This window comes from Monocercomonoides exilis (genome assembly GCF_001643675.1).
Source record: "Monocercomonoides exilis strain PA203 chromosome Unknown scaffold68-255432, whole genome shotgun sequence".
Taxonomy (NCBI): Eukaryota; Preaxostyla; order Oxymonadida; family Polymastigidae; genus Monocercomonoides; species Monocercomonoides exilis.
The window spans coordinates 18,079-35,421 of NW_027150613.1; the positions used below are offsets into that span (position 1 = coordinate 18,079).

The window sequence follows — 17,343 nt, forward strand, 5'->3', positions numbered from 1 at the left end:
TAAAAAAACTTTCTCGTCATAATTTGAAGAGAAAATTATCAATAGCGCTCTTTAGTATGTTTTTAGATTACATTCGGGATTTTAATGCACGCCATAAAATAATAAACCTCAATATTCATCTGTAGTCATGATATTCAAATTTTTCTATCTGCAAAAGTTTTATTATATATATGATCAACATTTTTGAAAGATTACAATTTTTGTGTAATGTTTAATAATAATTCTCTTTATTTTCACTTTTGAGTTAAAGACAAATAAACACATTAACAACATGATAAAGCAATTCTGAACTATCCTTTCACACACTTTAGCTAAAGGTTTGCATTTGTGAGGGAAATTAACAAATTGAGTAAATAGTAGTTCTTATTTTCAAAACTACTCATCATATTAACATTTCTATAATGAGGGAAGTCTTAAGATTGCTCTGCAAGATATTATAAAACAAAACTTAACAATAAAAAACCAAAATCTTTTTTTCTTTATTTTTTCAATGAAATGCATGAAATGAGATTTATTAGTGAAAGAAACATGTTTTCAATATTGTTCATTAATATTTGTAAAAGAGATTTTTCATCTCAAAATATCTCAATTACAAACATGCTAAATTTTGGAGGCATTCATTCTTGTTCGTCTTGTTTGATCTCTCTGACTATAAACACACCTTTCATTAACAACCGAAGGATAATCTCTTCTGTTCTTGAATTTCTATGAAATTTTTGTTTTTCAATTCTTTCAAAGTGGCGCTGCAAAAGTTTTGATTCAAATTCTTTATCTGCTCCGTCCGTTTTCATATCACTTGAATTAAGAGAATCATTTGAAATATCTTTTTTGCTATCGTTTTCTTGATCGCAATTTTCATTGCTATTCCCACTTTTAATTTCATTTTTATGAGCCTCTTCGTTCTTATCTTCAACTTCATGAAAGTCTTCTTCTTCTTCTTCCTCTTCTTCTTCTTGGCCTTGTGCTGTCCTCATCATTGCTTCTTCTGTCTTCCGCGCTTGTCTCCGCTCAATTTTTCTCTTTTCAATCTCCGCCAATTCTTCATTTTTCTCCTCCTCCTCTTTTTTTTTCCATATTTTCTCTCTTTCGTTGAGTTCAAAGTCAATTTCATCTTCAAACTGGTCGTCCACATCTCCCTGCTCGGTTTGTTGCTCCTCTAATCCTTCGCAGCACGTAAGCTCCAATGTGTCCAAATTGGGAATCGGATGATTATTCAGAATCATCAAAGATGTCTGAGTAATGTTAGTAGTCATAGATAAGTCCAGCTTTTGAATAGAGCAAATTGGACAAGTCAGATAGCCACGTGGGCTTTGGCCGGAAGGTGTTTTGGATGAAGACGGTGAAGCTATGCTTTGAGTTGAGAGAGATGAAGAAGCAGAGGCATCATGCAAAGCGGAAGTGTTGCTTGCAGTTGAAAGCCCATTTGCACCTTCGCAAGGAGCAAGCCAATGTGTTGAAGAAGAAGCGAGTTCTGCGCATTCCTTTTTCTGAGGCTCTTCTTGTTGCGGCTCTTCTTCTTCTGTTTCTTCGTCCATTTCTATTGACATCTTTTGATTGCTCTGAGGATAATGCATCATCTTCCTTATTCCATCATCTGTTATATTTTCACAATTACTAAGAGATAAAATTTGAAGAGTCGAAGGAAGTTCCTTTCCTGTTGTGCCATCTCTATGCCACAGGCATAAGCGATATAGCCATTTTATACCATCATCAGTTATATCGCAACAGTCACTAAGATTCAGCTCACAAATCCCGCAACTGCTGTTTCCTGGATTTATTGAAATTCCATTCGGTGCTGTATAAGGATATGTACCGAAAGGAGAACAGCAAAGACAAATCCATTCAATAGACTCATCTGTTATTGATGTGCACTGAGACAGATTAAGCACCTTCAGCTTTTGTGCTAATAAGGTAGGTTGAATGAATTGCAGTGATGAATTGTCTTCAGTATCAGCTGTTGGAGATGCGGTGCTTGAACTCGATTTGTCTTTTTCTTCATCCTTATTTGAAAACGAACTTTTGTGGGAGCTTAGCATGTGGCGAATGCATTCATCGTCAATATCATCGACTCCAGATAATATCAGCTTCGATAATCCCATTTTGGAGATGATTTTTGAGCACTGATGCTTCTTTCTCAAATGATCGCACATTGATAAATCCAGCGAATCGAGATTAGGCGCAGCTTCGCTCAGCGACAAGAGAAAATCTGAAGTGATAACATCGTGGTGAACAATTGAGAAAGAGGTGAGATCAGAAAAATAATGAGATCTGCGAATTCCTTCTGAGAGTGGAGAAAGCTGATGAGCAAAATCCAAATTCAAGTTTTTAACAAGTGATTTTCTAGCCCTAACTAATTCTTTCTTTTCAGTTTTCTCTTCTTTATCGTCTGATGTTTCAGTGTCAGATCCTGATTCAACAAAGCACATTTCATCGAGCTTTCGAATTTTTGACCACCCACCAATGTCCATTTGAATAAGATTACTCATTTGTTGAAATGCCGTAAGCGCAGAGTCTCTCATTCCTTTCCCGCTGTTTGTAAATTCAACAATTTTCAGAGATGGGAAAAGCTTCGGTAAATATGATAAAATTTCGGGTGTTAATATTGGAGTGTTCGTAAGATCAAGATGGACAAGTGACAAATAAGGGAAAATTGTTTTTGTAGATATTTTCTTTTCTGTGTCGGATTTGCTTTGAATGCTTGCTTCTGAACTGGCTGAACTTTCTTCTGACTCCTCAAGCAGTTCGTCATTTATCATCGATTTATTCGAACCATCTTCAGAAGGCTGCTTTTTTTTGCCAGTTGTAGTAAGAGTAAAGTCATTCAAATTTTCGCAGCCAACAAATGACAAATGCTCCAAGTGCGATAGAACTCCAAAAATTGCACTTATTCCTCCTTGAGGCAATGTCAATTCTGAACTTTCAAAGTGAAGGTGCTGAAGAGTGGATTGGTGTTGAATAAGCGATTCAGTAATAAATTCCTCAAAACCTTCATCAGAAAATGTGAAAGAATCACCAATAATTTTTAAGGATCTCAATGAAATTCCTTTCTGAGTATTTTCTCCTCCCTGCAATGATGCAGGAACTGTTTGCTTTTCCGTTGAAGAATTCGGATACCAGTAGCTTCCCTTTGAATTGTCCTTGTTATCAGCTTCACTGTATTCCGATGCCTCTTCCTCCTTCAATTCGTCGAATTGTTCCATTTCGATTCCTCCGCTTCCATTTAGAAAAGCAATCAAAGCACCTTCAGGATCTCCATTATCTTTTTCTTCTTCCTCTTCCTCCTCTTCCTCATTCCCTTCGAGAATTTCTTCTTCTTCAAATTTAAATGTTACGTTTTTCAAATTAGTGCATTTTTTTCCAAGTAGATAAAATGCTTGACAGTAATCATCAACGTCATCGCAATTTGAATTGCAAGAAATTTCCAGTGTTTCGATAACAGATTCCAAGTATCGTGATATTGTTGTTATAGTGTGATAAGAAAGAGAAGGAACGTTTATTGCCTTCAAAACAGTTAAAGTTCGACAATTATTAAAGCATAGAGCCTTAAGAGCTTGATCAGTAATATAAGCAGAGCCATTCAAATTAACATGATGAATTGCATTCATGCATCTGCGTGATAAAGATATTAAGGTGCTGTCATCCAAAATTCCAGCAGTTTCTTGCATGTCAAATGTTTTCCAATACTTTCGGATAATCATTTGCCACTTACGGCAAACAAACTGAAATCTATAAAATGATAAAATATTTCCATCACATAAAATTTTTGCAAGAACGCTTTCTGGTAGCGAATTCATAATTGTTTTATTGATCTTAAATCATTTTCCCTGTAATTTTTTTTTCAAAACTGATAAAAACCAATAATGATAAAGAAATAAGTATTTGTTGTTGGATATTTGAATAAATAACTAATAAGCAGACGCAACAAAATATTATTTATTTGTTTTTCCATTCCTTTGATATTAATGAAAAGTTTTGTTTAAACAAAAAACAAAATATTAAAGATAATCATATTGAATTCATTTTCAAAAAAATAATCTAATAAATGTCAGTAAACTATATTTGTTTTTCATAAAAAATACCGAACTTTTTCGTGTTGAATGAATAATAATTATCAAGATTTTTTTTGTTGAAACAGAAAGTTTTAAATGTCAATAAAAATTGTATCAGTTACTGCTTCTTTTTCCATAGCAATCACTATAATAAAAAGACGATATCATAAAAACAATTATTTTTAATTGATTGATGATTGAAAAGTGTTAAAGTCGTTCAAAATGTGCAAAAAGTGTGAAATGAATGAAGTGTGATTCTGCACATCCCAAACGCTCACATTAACAAAATGAAAACAATTTTGTTTGTCGAATTTTTTGAGAATAAATAAATAAATAAATAAATAGAAGCAACATTCACCCTTTCACCAAAGATGAATGTGTATATAAGCGGTAAAATGCGTGAATGAAAATCTCACTGGCACACATGCATTTCATAAATATTTTCTTAAGCGCAGAATGAGCATTTTAAGATCAACAACTTCATTTACAAAGAAAACATTAACCCCAGTCATCTATTTATTCACATGTGATTTTGTTGCAATATACATAAAAATTTTGATTCCTTTTAATTTTTCTGTGAGAATTATTACCTGTGAGCATTTCTTCTTCTTGCACTTCTCCTTCTCCGACTTGTTGATCTTCTATGATTATTATCTTCTTCACTATCAGACTCAACATCGTCTTCGTCGTCATCATCATCATCGCCATTTCCCTGAAGTTCTTCCAAACTGTATCCAGGAAACAGTTCTTCAAGATCAATATCAGAGTCGTCACTTTCTTCTCCCTCGTCTTCCTCATCGCTGTCCATTTCACTTTGTTGCTCACTGGAAACATCTGATTCCATTCCGTCCTCTGACTCAGATTGTGAATGCTCCATTTCATCTTGACCGTGGTTCTGTCCTTCAGCTTCTGTCAACGTAGAAGCATTTTCATTCCCAGCCCTTTCGCTTCCTTCACCTTCATTTCTCTCATCTTCGTGATGAGCTCTGTCATCTTCACTGAGATTTGTGTCTTCAGCATCTGATCCGCTGCTTTCACTTTCGTCAGATGGTTCTCCAGCTGATTCATCTTCTCCATTTTCTTCGTTTCCTTCGCTGCTTTCATCATCTTCTTCTCCATCATCATTATCGTCGTCATCATCATCATCATCATCATCATCGATTTCGTCTTCTTCATCTCCTTCTTCGTCTTCCTCTTCGCTTTCAGAATTTTCAGATACATCTCCGACAAGTTCAGCTGCTAATTCTCTCAAGCTCTCATCATCAAAATCATCAACTGCAATGTCATCATCATCTCCGCCAACCAAATCTTCGTCTTCTTCTTCCTCTTCCTCTTCCTCCTCCTCCTCTTCTTCTTCTTCTCCATCGAGCATCTCTTCCTCTTCGGCATCTTCTTCTCTTTCCCTCTCTTCTTCAGCATCAACATCACCGCCTTCAATACCAATTCCATTTCTCATTCCATCTCTCTCTCCTGCCCCAGTCAAATTAAACAAATTCAGCAGGCTGCTGCTTTGTGCATCTTCATCGTCTCCTTCTCCATTCCCGTTTGATGTTTGTCTATGCTCATTTCTTCCTTCCATATTCCCTTCTTCCTCTTCATTAAGTGATGTACTATTTGCGTGCATCAAATTCGTTCCGACAGTTTTGCGTTTTGTAATATCTCCTTTTCCGCATCTGTAAATTGCACAAGCTTTCTTCTTCACTGGATAATCTAATCCGCTTCCATCTTCGTTGTTTTCAGGCATCACAATAACGTTCTGAATGATTCCGATCCGCGTCTCCGTGTCGTCCATCCCCAAGTCAGTTATCCGCTCTCCCACGTCTTTCTCTCCAATTACTTCAAATCTCTCTGCATCCACCACAGAAAACGAACTTCTTTCCTCTCCTCGCTTTGCTGTGCAGACAAGCACATCACCAGAATTGCCGAATCCAGCTTCCTTCTGATGGAGAAATGGAACAAAGTCAAGCAGACGTGAAGGATAACGCGAGTCGTAAACTTCTCCATCGATCAGGATGTAGTTGCCATTGGGGTGGAACAGTGAGGCTACGTTCTGCTTTGCTCGCTGCCGATGAGCTGTGGCTGAGGACGGGACAGAAAGAAGAGATGCAAAGTGAGAATAAGATGTTGGCATCACAGAAGAATATGGAGAGGCAAGAGCTGAAAGAGTGGAGTTGTATGCAGATAGAGTTTGTGCGCAAAGTGAATCAAAGGAATGAACAAGCGTCTGTGTCCTCACATCCCACAGCTGAGCACCTGTTAGCAGAGAAGTTCCATCAGGAGACAGTGTTGACGAAAGATGTGAGCGAAGCCAGGAAATACGATCAGGCGAAGCGGATGATGAAACCTCCAATTCAATCTCGCTCTTTCGAGAGAAGTCGTCGTTGTTGGGAGTGAGGTCAAAGAGATGCCGAATGGCTGGCTGTGTGGGAATGCGAGTCAGTGGGTAATACGATGATGCACCAGACAGCGTCGAATAAAGAGAAAATGAAGAGGAAGCCATCGAAAATGGTGGAGATGGCTGCGCTTGCGGAGTCAGATTTCTGATTAGTGTCTGTGGATACGATAACACAGTCTTTGGTGGTCCGCCTTCTTCGTCCTGTTGTTGAGTAACTGTCATCTGGCAATGATTTGTCTCCACATCCACAATGCAGATCTCCTGAGCATCTGGATAAAGAAGTACAACTTGGTCTCCAGATGATGAAAATGTGGTGCACACTGCATCGTCCCTCCATTCGATCAGAGCTGGAGAAAGGCTGTGCTGAGAGAATGAAGAAGAAAGAGTGGCTCTTGATGCAAATGATGATGAAGACAAGGAAGAAGCTGATGAAGTTGAAGATGCTATTTGAGAAGCAGCATCATTTATTGGGCTGAATGACGGCTGGAGAAGAGAATCACTTGTTGATACAAGTATAGAACGTGTTGTTAGCGACACAGCCAGCAAAGGAAGACGTGGATGATTAATCAACATGTCAATCGCTTCCACATCCAGCCCTTCGATATCAGCACGTGTGCCATAGTTCCTCTGGGAGACAAGCTGAGGGCGATATGCAATGGCTGTGAACTCCTCAGACGATAAAGTGTTGTTTACGAGTGTGTACTGCAGAAGATCTCCCGTGTCTGTGCCGATCACCAAAGTTCCATCTGCCGAAAAGCAGAGCGTGCGGAAGACAAGATATGGATGTGTGATGGTGGAACAGCGCGTGAATGAGGAGAATTGCATCGCTCGCTGACTGCGCTTTTCATCGTGGTATGTGTATTGTGGATGCGACGTTCCTCGCATGTTGTTAATAAGGAAGTTGATTCTGTTTGGCCTTTTTTGAGGATCAGGAAAAGAAGAAGCAGAATCTTGTGAAGTTGAAGAAAAATTGTTTGCGACTAGAGATTGTTTGATAGGCTGGATGAATGATTCAGAACTTGATAGAAGTGTGTGAGTGGGTGTCAAAATATTTGAATTAATTGGGGAAATTGTTGGAACCGCAAATGAATTCCGTTTTGTTCGAAGAGAACTGCTTTTGTTCGGTAGAAGCAGAAGAGGAGAAGGCAGTTCTTTAACATAGAAGCTGCGCTTGTGGTTGTAAAAGCGAGAGAGTTGGACAGCAGATGGGAATGAAGAAGAAAGAGAAGAATTCAACTTTTGTGAATGCTTCAAGGATTTTTGAAATGGTATGAGTTTTGAAGAAATTCTCATTTGCACTAATTTGCTAATGACATTTGAATCTATTTCAAATACTGACTTGTGGGGTGGAAGAGAAAATTGCTTTGATGAAGCTGACTTCACAAGAGAGCTCTTTGAGGAAAGCGAATCTGAAGTGACCGCTGAGAAAGATGTGCTGCTTTCGGAACTGATTTCTCCATCGCTTTCTGACGAATGCTTCATTCTTCTCGATGAAGGCAAAGAAAGCGCCCTTTTAATCTTTTGCTGTAATTTGGCTTTTGATTTCTCTTTCTTTCCAATTTTGTTATTTGTTGCTGAAATATTCCTATTTTCATTATTTTCTTCAGAAATATTAGTCGAACTCTTTTTCTCATTCACTTTCTTCTCCATCAGCTCGGCCAAATCATTCATTCCCATCTCTTCCAACTGTCTCTTCATATTCTCCAAAGCTTCAATTTGCGACTGCTTTTCAACTGCCATTCTGAATATTTCTTTGTTTTTCTTTTCTTGTCTCTGCCATCTGATCGAATAAGCAGCACGGAGAAGTCTGTTGAGAAGGCTGAAGAAGAAGAAGCTGAATGCATATGACATTCTGACACTTGGTTCGTTATCTGCATAAGTCGCCAAATGAGAGTAGAGAAGAGCAACAGAAGCAAGATTGGTGTTGGGGAGAGGCTGAAGCTGGAGAGGAGATGCTATTTCAACAGAAGACGAAAGCTTTGGCTGTGAAATAATGCATGGAGATATGCGAAGATGAGGGTACACAAAATCAATGAGGAAAAGATGGACTAAATCAAAAGCAATTGCAGCTGACGAAGAAGAAGAGGAAGCATTCTTACAAACAGCTTCTGACCTACCGTTCATTCCTTCTTCATCTGTACTTTCTTTCATATGTTGCTTATCTCCCTTTTCTCCATTGATACTCTTATTCTCTTCCACATTATTCTCAATCTCTTTTGTTTTCAGTACAATTTGATTGAGCGAATGTGAAATGTTCCATCCTTTCCATGTGAGTGGAGTAATTCTGTCGCTTTCTTCTTCTCGAGACAAAGAAAGAAGCCCCTTTCCTCTCATTTGGCCTTCGTGTGTGAACGGCTGGAACAGAAGCTGTGAAGAATCAGCCGCATCAATCGACGATAAAGTCCGTGAGTCTGCCACAAATGAGACATAAACTGATTGAGAAGGAGAAGATTGATTGCAAGTCTGGTTGCTCATTGAAGCACTATTATTGATATTTATTCCCTGTGAAACAGCGAAGTTGTAATTTTGGCATTCAAAAGACTCCAGCAATGCTTCTTGTGGAAGAACTGTGTTTGACAGCAAAAAGATGAAGTTGTCGCCAAGTGAATGAATAAAACGAGTAACACCAACACGAATGGCTGTATTGTCACTTCTTTGAAGAGAACGAGAAGCCGATAAATCTTCCATTCCTTCGTAATTCTCTGTCTTTCTTTTGTGGTTTGGAGAAGGCCCCTCTTCCATCACACGATTAAGACTCTCCCGCTGTGCTTGCTTCGACATTGCTGATTTCTTCATCCTTCTTTGTGGCTGCTCTGAAAACTGCTGATAAACCTGAGGAGTGCCAACTTCTCCAAATGGCTGTGTCATCCGCTTTGACTTCCTTTCCTCTGAAGAAGCAGAAATATGCTCGTCTTTTGAATTGCCAAGCAAAAGAGTGGTCAAAAGATAGGTCACATTCGAAGAAGGACTGATTGTGTCTCCGTATTCTGCAGCAGTTCTGCATTCGCTGCTCAAAACGTCTTCCTCGATGAGCACATTCTTCGAAAGATACTTTTGTCTCTTCTCAAACGATGAGCAATTTCGAAGATAATAATCCCTTTCTTTTCTTCCTTCTTCTCCTTCAGCACAATCTTCTCCTTCCAAAAGCTGTGCATTTGCCATCCTTGTCGCATCTCTCGCATTTCCATCAGAAGGCAGCTGGATCTTCAGTCCAGCCAGTCTTCTTCTCAGCATCTCCATCTCCTTTCCACACGAAGCAATCATATTCTTCGAAAAGGGTGTCCGCAATGCCAAGTCCAACATCAGCTCTCCTTCATCCACCTTCAACAGCATGTGCAGTACCCCTTCGTCTCTCATCAGTCCCAACAGAGAACGTAGAAGCATCACTGAATGCGGCGTAGCATTCAGAAGAGCAGAAGAAGAAGCAGAAGATGCACTGACAATGGAAGATGAGGAAGAAGTTGAAGAAGAAGAGGTAGAGAAAGAAGAAAGAAGAGAAAGAAGAGTTGAAGAAGAAGATGATGATGATGATGATGAGTTTGAGGAAGGAGCAAGAGAAGGCAAAGACAGACAATTATAAAGCGAGCTGCGAGGCCCCAATGAGGAAAACAGGCCAGCGGGTGAGAATTGTTCAGCTGTCAGCACAGAAAGAGGCACAAAGCGGTTCATTGTGAAGGAGAAGAAGAGGCGGAGCAGGCCGGCGCTGCGGAGAGATTGGAGCTGCTGAAGAAGGAGCATGTCGAGATGAGGATGCGACATCTCACTCAGCTTCTGCTGCTGCTGCTGCGAAAGAAGAGAAGAATGGAAGGAGGATTTATTGAATTTTCTTTGATTTTCGCTTTCGTCACATTCATTTTGCTTCCTTTTGACAATATCCCAACAAGTTCCTGAGTGCGAGAAGCAAACTGGACAAGTGCTTTCTGAGCAGAGTTCGTGCAGAGGACGGCGAGAGGCACACATCGCAATGATTGTCAAGGCAGACAGAGAGGCAGCACGCTGAGAAGGTTGGTAGTTGTCTTCGTCTTCATCATCGTCGTCAAAGAAAAAGGCTCGCGAGTAATATTTGCTAGAAAGTGATGAAGGATTTGCTGCTCTTGAAGAAGAAGATGATGATGCACCAGAAAACGCGGAATTCATATCGTAAAGAGCTTCTTCCACTTCATTTGTAGCTCTCCTCTCTTCGTCAAAGACTGTCACAAACCCATTTTTTTCAGGGTTTCTGTGGTTTCTTTTGCCATCCTTTGTTCTTTCCTCTTTTGCCCATCGCAGGCCATTCATTCCCCAGAGAGCTATCCGAAGCAAGATGCAGACTCCGCTCTGTGGATGAAGCGAAGACGCAGCGAGAGACACGTGAAGAGGAGAAGAAAGAAGCGGGCGAGGAGGTGGAAGGACAACAGGACTCGACAAATCGTGGTCATCTGATGAAGAGAAGGTGGAAGGTTGGAGAGGATGTGACTCAGATGGACGGGCAGAGGCAAAGGGAACGAAGGGAGATTGATGTGCAGGAGAGGAAGAGGAAGAAGGAGAAGAGGCAGAGAGGAGAGATTGAGGTGATGGCGCAGTTAATGGAGAGCCAGAAGTTCTATCTGAATGAGATTGAAGAAGAAGAGAAGCAGCAGGAGATGAAAATGTGGTTGTGGAAGAAGAGGAAGAGGAAGAAGAGAAGGAAGAGGAAGGTGAAAGTGACAATGAAGGAGAAGAAAATGCTGAAGTGCCAAAAGGAGAGGAAGATGAAAGAGGCGGAGGTAAAGATCGGTTTACCTGCTGTGACTGCTGCTGATGTGAAGGAGGAGAAGAAAACAAAGTGGAAAGAGTGGAGAGTGAAGACAATGTGCCAGCCGAAGACGCAGCTTGAGAAGAGGAAGAGGAAGAGGAAGAAGGCAGATTGATCATCACTTTCCTCTCCTGCATCAGTGGCGGGTGGGCGACAGAGGAGAGGAGGAGCGGTTGCAGGAGCGGGTGGAGGGAGAGGATGGCCAGCACAGCGAGTGAGTCGACCATCATCTCGACCGACCGCTGCGAAGAAGGCTTGATGCAGGACTGGCTTATGAAGAGGAGGGCGTTGATGCCTCCCTCACGCACAAAGGAAGCGACAGGAGCAGAGAAAAGAGAAGGAAAGGTGGAGAAACTGGGACGGCAGCGGAATTCTCGAAGAGAAGAGAAAAGGGGAGAAGTGGAAGAGGAAGGAGGAGGAGAGACGAATGAAGAGACTAGTGAAAGTGCTGCGGTTTCTGAACCAACTGTCAAAGAATGACGCGCTGAGAGAAAAGAGAAGAAAGAGGTTGGCTTCAGATTGGAAGAATAGGACGGACGAGGTGATGATGATGATGATGATGATGATGCAGATACAATCTTTGTTTGTGGAGATGCTGATGAAATAGAAGTTGTATTTCGATGAGAACTTTGAGGAGAAAGAGAAGGCATTTCCTTTGGCAGAGTGGGATATTCTCTCACAAGCCATCTTCTCCTTTTTTCGTTTCTTTTCTGTTTCTGAGCATCATTCGATAAGTTGATTTTGACGCTTCTTTCGACCATCAACATCTTCTTCTTCTGCTTCAGTGAATTCTTCAGTCGAGTCAGCAGCATCACAAATGACGTCTCCTCTGCTGCCATCACAACGCCCATGCGGAAGAACATGCGGACGGCATGAACAGCCGCCGTGACTGTTACCCGTGTGTGTGCCAGGCGTATCATCATCTGCTGCCTCTGATGCGCTGCAAACGACCTCGCATCCACCACAATCGACGGCGAAGGAGAGGAGGCAGGCGCAGGTGTGGGCTGAATGTGGTGCCGGTGGAAATCGATGGCACTCGGCAGACGATAAGGTGCAACTTCGACACTGCGACGGGAGGCAGAAGGAGTGTGAGGATGAGAGGCATCGGGATGAGAAGAAGAGGAAGAGGAAGAGGAAGAGGAAGAGGAAGAGGAAGAGGAGGATGTAGCTGTGTGATTGTCATGATGATTGTGATGGCGAGATGAGTGTGAATGATGATTGTGACTCCTGTGGAATGCATGCCTATGATTGTGAGTTCCTCTTCTTCCTCTTCTTCTCCTTCTCCTCCTTCCAGATGAATGTGTTGTTTCGTGTGAATGCAAATCGCTGAATGAATCCGAAGTTCCACTCCTCACTGCAATTGGAGCTTGAATGACTTGTCCAGCTGAAGACTGCTGAGCTGTTGACGAAGCAGATGTTGTCGTTGTGGATGATGGTTGATTCGAAGCTATCTCATTATGTTGTGTTTGTGTTTGCGTTGGCTGTGCACTTGAGCTGGCTGGTTGTTGATGTTGATTTTGCTGTTGCAAACTTTCCTCGTTCCTTCCATCCAAATGCTCTGTTGGGTGACTTTCATTGTTTTCCTCCTCAGTCTGCATCTCGTTCTGTGTGTGACGAGAATCAGCACCTTCAGATCTCGTATTGGGCGACAGAGCAGCAGAAGACGAGGACTCTTCATTGTCTGTTTCAGAGACAGCAGATGAGGAAGAGTCAGATGAGAGAGAAAGAGCATTGTCTGTTGTGGGTGTGGGCTGCCTGGAACGGAACGGGTTGGTGCTACTGGAATCTGAGCTGGATTCATCTGAAGAAGAAGATGATGATGATGACTCATCATTGTCAGAGGAAGAAGCAGAAGAAGAAATAGATTCTGACATTAAACTTCCATTATCACCGCTACCACCACCACTGCTACTGCTGCCATCATCATCATCATCTGAATCCGAATTCAAACTTCCCGCTGAGTTTGCATCGCTCAAATGATTCGTTCTGCTGTGGTTGCTCTGATGCTGTCTGTGATGGCTGTGCAGTCGATGAGACTCTTCGCTCCATTCGCTGTCTGAATACGAGCCTTCAGAGCTATCTCCTGATGAAGATAGCGAACTGGACCTGTTTCTCGACCCACTTCTTGATCTGCTTCTGCTTCTTGACTCGCTTCTTCTTCTTCTTCTTCTTCTTCTATTTCTGTGCATTTCCTCCTCCTGATTGTTCTGCCCAACGCCAAACCAGTCTGGATTCGCGCCTGCTGGGTTGTAGAGTGACTCAGGTACATCATCCCTCTCCTTCTGCGATGTCCACTGCAACAGAGGGACAAGCGTCTCCATCCCGTTCATCCGCTCAAAGAGCCACACAACTGCTGGGTAGGCGAACGAGGCAGCGAGGAAGAGGCAGGCGTGTTTGCGGGCATAGAGCGAGTGGGAGGAGAGGAGCCAGACAGACAGGTGAAGGAGACGAGGGAGGACAGTGGACTCCATTGGAGATGGGGGAAGAGGAGAAAGGTGAGTGTAGGTGAGGAGAGAGTAGAGAGAAGGAAGGAGAGGAGAGGAAGAGGAAGAAGAAGGAGGAGGAGGAGAAGGGGGATGAAGAAGATTAGAAAAAGAAGAGGAAGTTATTTCATTCTTTTGTGCTTTGTGCAATGGCTTAGGAGTAGAAATGATGGGAGAAGATGATGACAATGAAGACGATGAAGAAGGGAGTGATATAAGTGGACAAGGAATGGGCTGGTTGTTTGATTCATTTGAGTCAGGCAGGCCAAACAGAAGAGGATCGTAGTAATTCCACCAGAAGAGAGAACTGAGAGACGAATCGGCTGTTTCTTCATCTTCTTCAAAGAAGACACGCAGAAGCAACTCGTCTTCACTCATTTCTGTGTCTTTTGTGAAAGAAGAAGAAGCAGAAGAGGAAGACGTTGCTGTTGATGTTGAATTTGAAGGAGATGATGAAGGAGATGAGAGAGATGGATCGCTCAATTCATTTGCCTTCAAATTTTGTCGCATTCTGTGCCATTTAGCCACTTTGCTTACAAGCTGTTCTCTTTCTCTTTCTCCTCTCCTTCCTCTTCCCAGCCACTCAAACAAAAGAAAGTTATTTCTTTCAAGCTCTTCAATCATTAGCGAAAGCTGCTTCTCGTCCTTCTTCACTATGTTTGTTTGTCCATCCATTCTATTCGAATTCTCTTCAATCGAATATTTTCTATCATCATCATCCTCTTCTTCTTCTTCAATTATTCCATTTCTTCTTTCTTTCCCTTTCTTCCCCATCCTCATCATCCTCCTTCTCTCTCTCTCCTTCTCTCTCTCCCATCTTCCTCTCTCTCCTTCTCCTTCTCCCGCTCCTCCTCTTCCTGACTGCCACACCACTGCACTGCCAACAGCCTCCTGCAGTTTTGGCAGAATCCTCTGCAACACACAGCGACTGACAGCAGAGTCCATCGCACTTACTGAATCAGCCACAGTTGAAAGGGAAAGCGCCACACCATTCTGAAGCAGAGGAGAGCGAGGAAGAGCACACACAAAGGAGACGAACTGGGAGAGAGGAAGAAGAGTATCGAGGGTAGCGGGCTGTTGGAAGAGGGATATGATGTCTCTGGTGGTGAATGAAGAGGAAAGAGAAGAAGACGGCGATGATGATGCAGCATTGTCTAATGAAGTAATTTCTTGTTGTTGTGATTGTTGCTGAGAAGACTTAATATAATTTCCATTTCTGATGAATGTGCAGATGAGGCGGAGAAACTCGTTGATGTGTTTCAATTCCAAAGAAGAGAAGATCGGCAGCGACTGATCAAGAACAGACAGCCACAGCTGAATACATTCAGTTGTTGTGAGGCAGATGTATTCAGATTGAGTGGAAGAAGAGGAAGAGGAAGAGATAGAAGAGGAGGAAGATGATGATGAAGTGCTTAGCTGGGAATGAATGGAAGAGTCCTGATTGAGTGAGGTGTGTGTTAATACTTTCACCAAAGGCGATGGAAGTGTTGGTACAAAAGTGTTCTCGTTGAAGAGAGAAGAAGGAGGAACACGGGGCTTTGTTTTGTGTGAATGAGGAGCAGAAACAGAAGAAGAGGAAGAAGAAGATGAAGATGAAGATGATGATGATGATGATGAAGTCTGTCCATCAGAAGAAGTTTGCTCTTGAAGTGAAGTGGATGGAGTTGTTTGATTTTGTGAAGGTGTGAGAGAATCAGCATTTGAAGGATCAGATGAAGAAGAAGCAGGAGAGGAAGAAGAAGAAGAAGAAGAAGAAGTGAGTTGAGTTTGCTGAGCAGAAGCATCATCTTCCATTGCATTTGATGTTGATTGTGGCAAGTTGCTATCTCCATTATCATTATTGTCGTGATGTCTGTGATGATGGCGATGATGGCGTCGATCATTCGCTTTGTGTGCTTTGATGAATGGACTGCGTATTTCTGAAGGAACAGGCAGAACCAAATTGTAGCTGGCCAAACTTTGCAGAGAAGAAGGCTTCAAAGCAGAATCAGCAGCATCTTGTGAGTCTGACGATGCATCAAATGATTCATTGGATGAAGCAATTGGAGTAGTTGATAAGTCATTCACATTGTCATTCACATTGTCATTATCATCATCATCATCAACGATTGCCATTGGGAAATGAGAGAGGAATGAACTGAAGGCAAAAGAAGACAAGCAGCAAGCAGAAGACGACGGCAGGCCGAGTTTTCTCTTCAGCTCGTCTGCAAAGCGGATGCTGGCGACAGAGCAGCTGTCTGAGCGGATGGCGTGGCTGCTGCTGTGTGTTGGTGGGAGTTTGTGTGCAGTTTGTGCTGATTTCTGTTCTGGATGACTGAGATGGAGAGCAAAAGGAAGAGGAGAAATGGCAACGGTCTGCGTTGGTGTTGGTGATGATTGTGAAGGTTGCGCTTCTTCAGCCAGAATCAGCTTTTCAGGCTCAGCAGAAGACGATGAAGCAGCAGATTCTGATGCTGATGATTTATCTGCCGTGTTGTTGAGTGCTTTAGCAGATCCATTCAACGTCTGCCTGTATTCCATCTCGTCACTCACCAGCTTGACAAAGGAAACTCGCCTGCGCGACACATTTGCAGGGCTTCTGCTCAGCTTCACGGCGACTGAGCCCAACTGCCACAGCGAAGAGATCGACGCAGCAGAAGAGCAGAGAGCCCGCAAGCCGACTGTGCAGCAGAGAAACTCCAGCGACGCCAGCTCTCTTTCACTGGGAAGCGGAGGGAGAAGCAGCTGAGACGCTGCAGATTTGGCTGGAGATGCAGGTGAAGAGAGCGATGAATGAGGCAGTGGCGATGAAGCAATTGCTGTTGTTGGTGCTGTCTGCTTCAATGAAGGAAGCGAAGTTGAAAAAGAAGAAGTGTTCGACTTTTGAGTTGTGATGGATGAGGCGGTAAACGAGTGTTCCTCTGCACTTTCTGAAGTTTGCAGTGAAAAATAAACTTTTCATCAATCATGGGATAAAAAGATGCATCAAATAAACGAAAAAATAGCGCATACTGATTAAAGATGTTAAACGAGTCAATAAAATCGATGAAAAGCCAAGATCAAGAATTTGTTGACGAAACGATCCATATGAACAAAGAAGAGAAATCACAGCTGTTGAAAACACTCTGGACGCATAGCATTCATCTTCAACAGCAATTTGCCAAATGGTTTCAAAAAGAAGATCCTAAATATCAAAAATTTTTATTGAGATTAACAACGGTAACTGTTTTTCAACATTTTGACATACATCTTCGAAATGTGCTTGAATAACGACATCAGGAAGGTTTTTACACAAGGCATACAAAAATTGAAGAGCATAAGGTCGTATTAATTGATTTTTTAAGTAATCATTGCAAAGCTACATTAGATTGCAAAATGAAAAAAGTTAAACTTCAAAAACAATTTAAAAATAGCTTGCACAAACAGTTTCAAGAAAAGTGTCTTCTTTGATGATGCAATCTATAAAAAATCCAATTCGATATTCTTTTATAAAAGGAAATATTCATTTGTTGACATTTTTTGATAGAAATAGAATACAATACCTTCTGTCCGATCAACACTTGTATCAGTGACTTTATTTCGATATTCCTCTTCCATTTCCTCGCAATCTTGAGTCATATTGAGAAGAATTTTAACAATACTTTGAGGTTTAATTTTTCGTGA

General features: G+C 41.7%; 2 protein-coding genes across 2 annotated transcripts; both read right to left on the reverse strand.

The window, feature by feature from the left end:
- Positions 1 to 455: 455 nt before the first annotated feature.
- MONOS_13184 (uncharacterized protein) lies at positions 456 to 3,794 on the reverse strand (the record flags this gene model as incomplete). The annotated part of the gene is made up of 1 exon (XM_067865865.1): positions 456 to 3,794. One exon carries the CDS (start codon positions 3,792 to 3,794, stop codon positions 618 to 620), a length of 3,177 nt encoding a protein of 1,058 aa, XP_067718945.1. The 3' UTR covers positions 456 to 617.
- A 67-nt stretch (positions 3,795 to 3,861) lies between these two features.
- MONOS_13183 (uncharacterized protein) lies at positions 3,862 to 17,298 on the reverse strand (the record flags this gene model as incomplete). The annotated part of the gene is made up of 5 exons (XM_067865864.1): positions 3,862 to 16,634; positions 16,693 to 16,864; positions 16,928 to 17,038; positions 17,105 to 17,139; positions 17,223 to 17,298. 5 exons carry the CDS (start codon positions 17,296 to 17,298, stop codon positions 4,636 to 4,638), a joined length of 12,393 nt encoding a protein of 4,130 aa, XP_067718946.1. The 3' UTR covers positions 3,862 to 4,635.
- Positions 17,299 to 17,343: the final 45 nt, after the last annotated feature.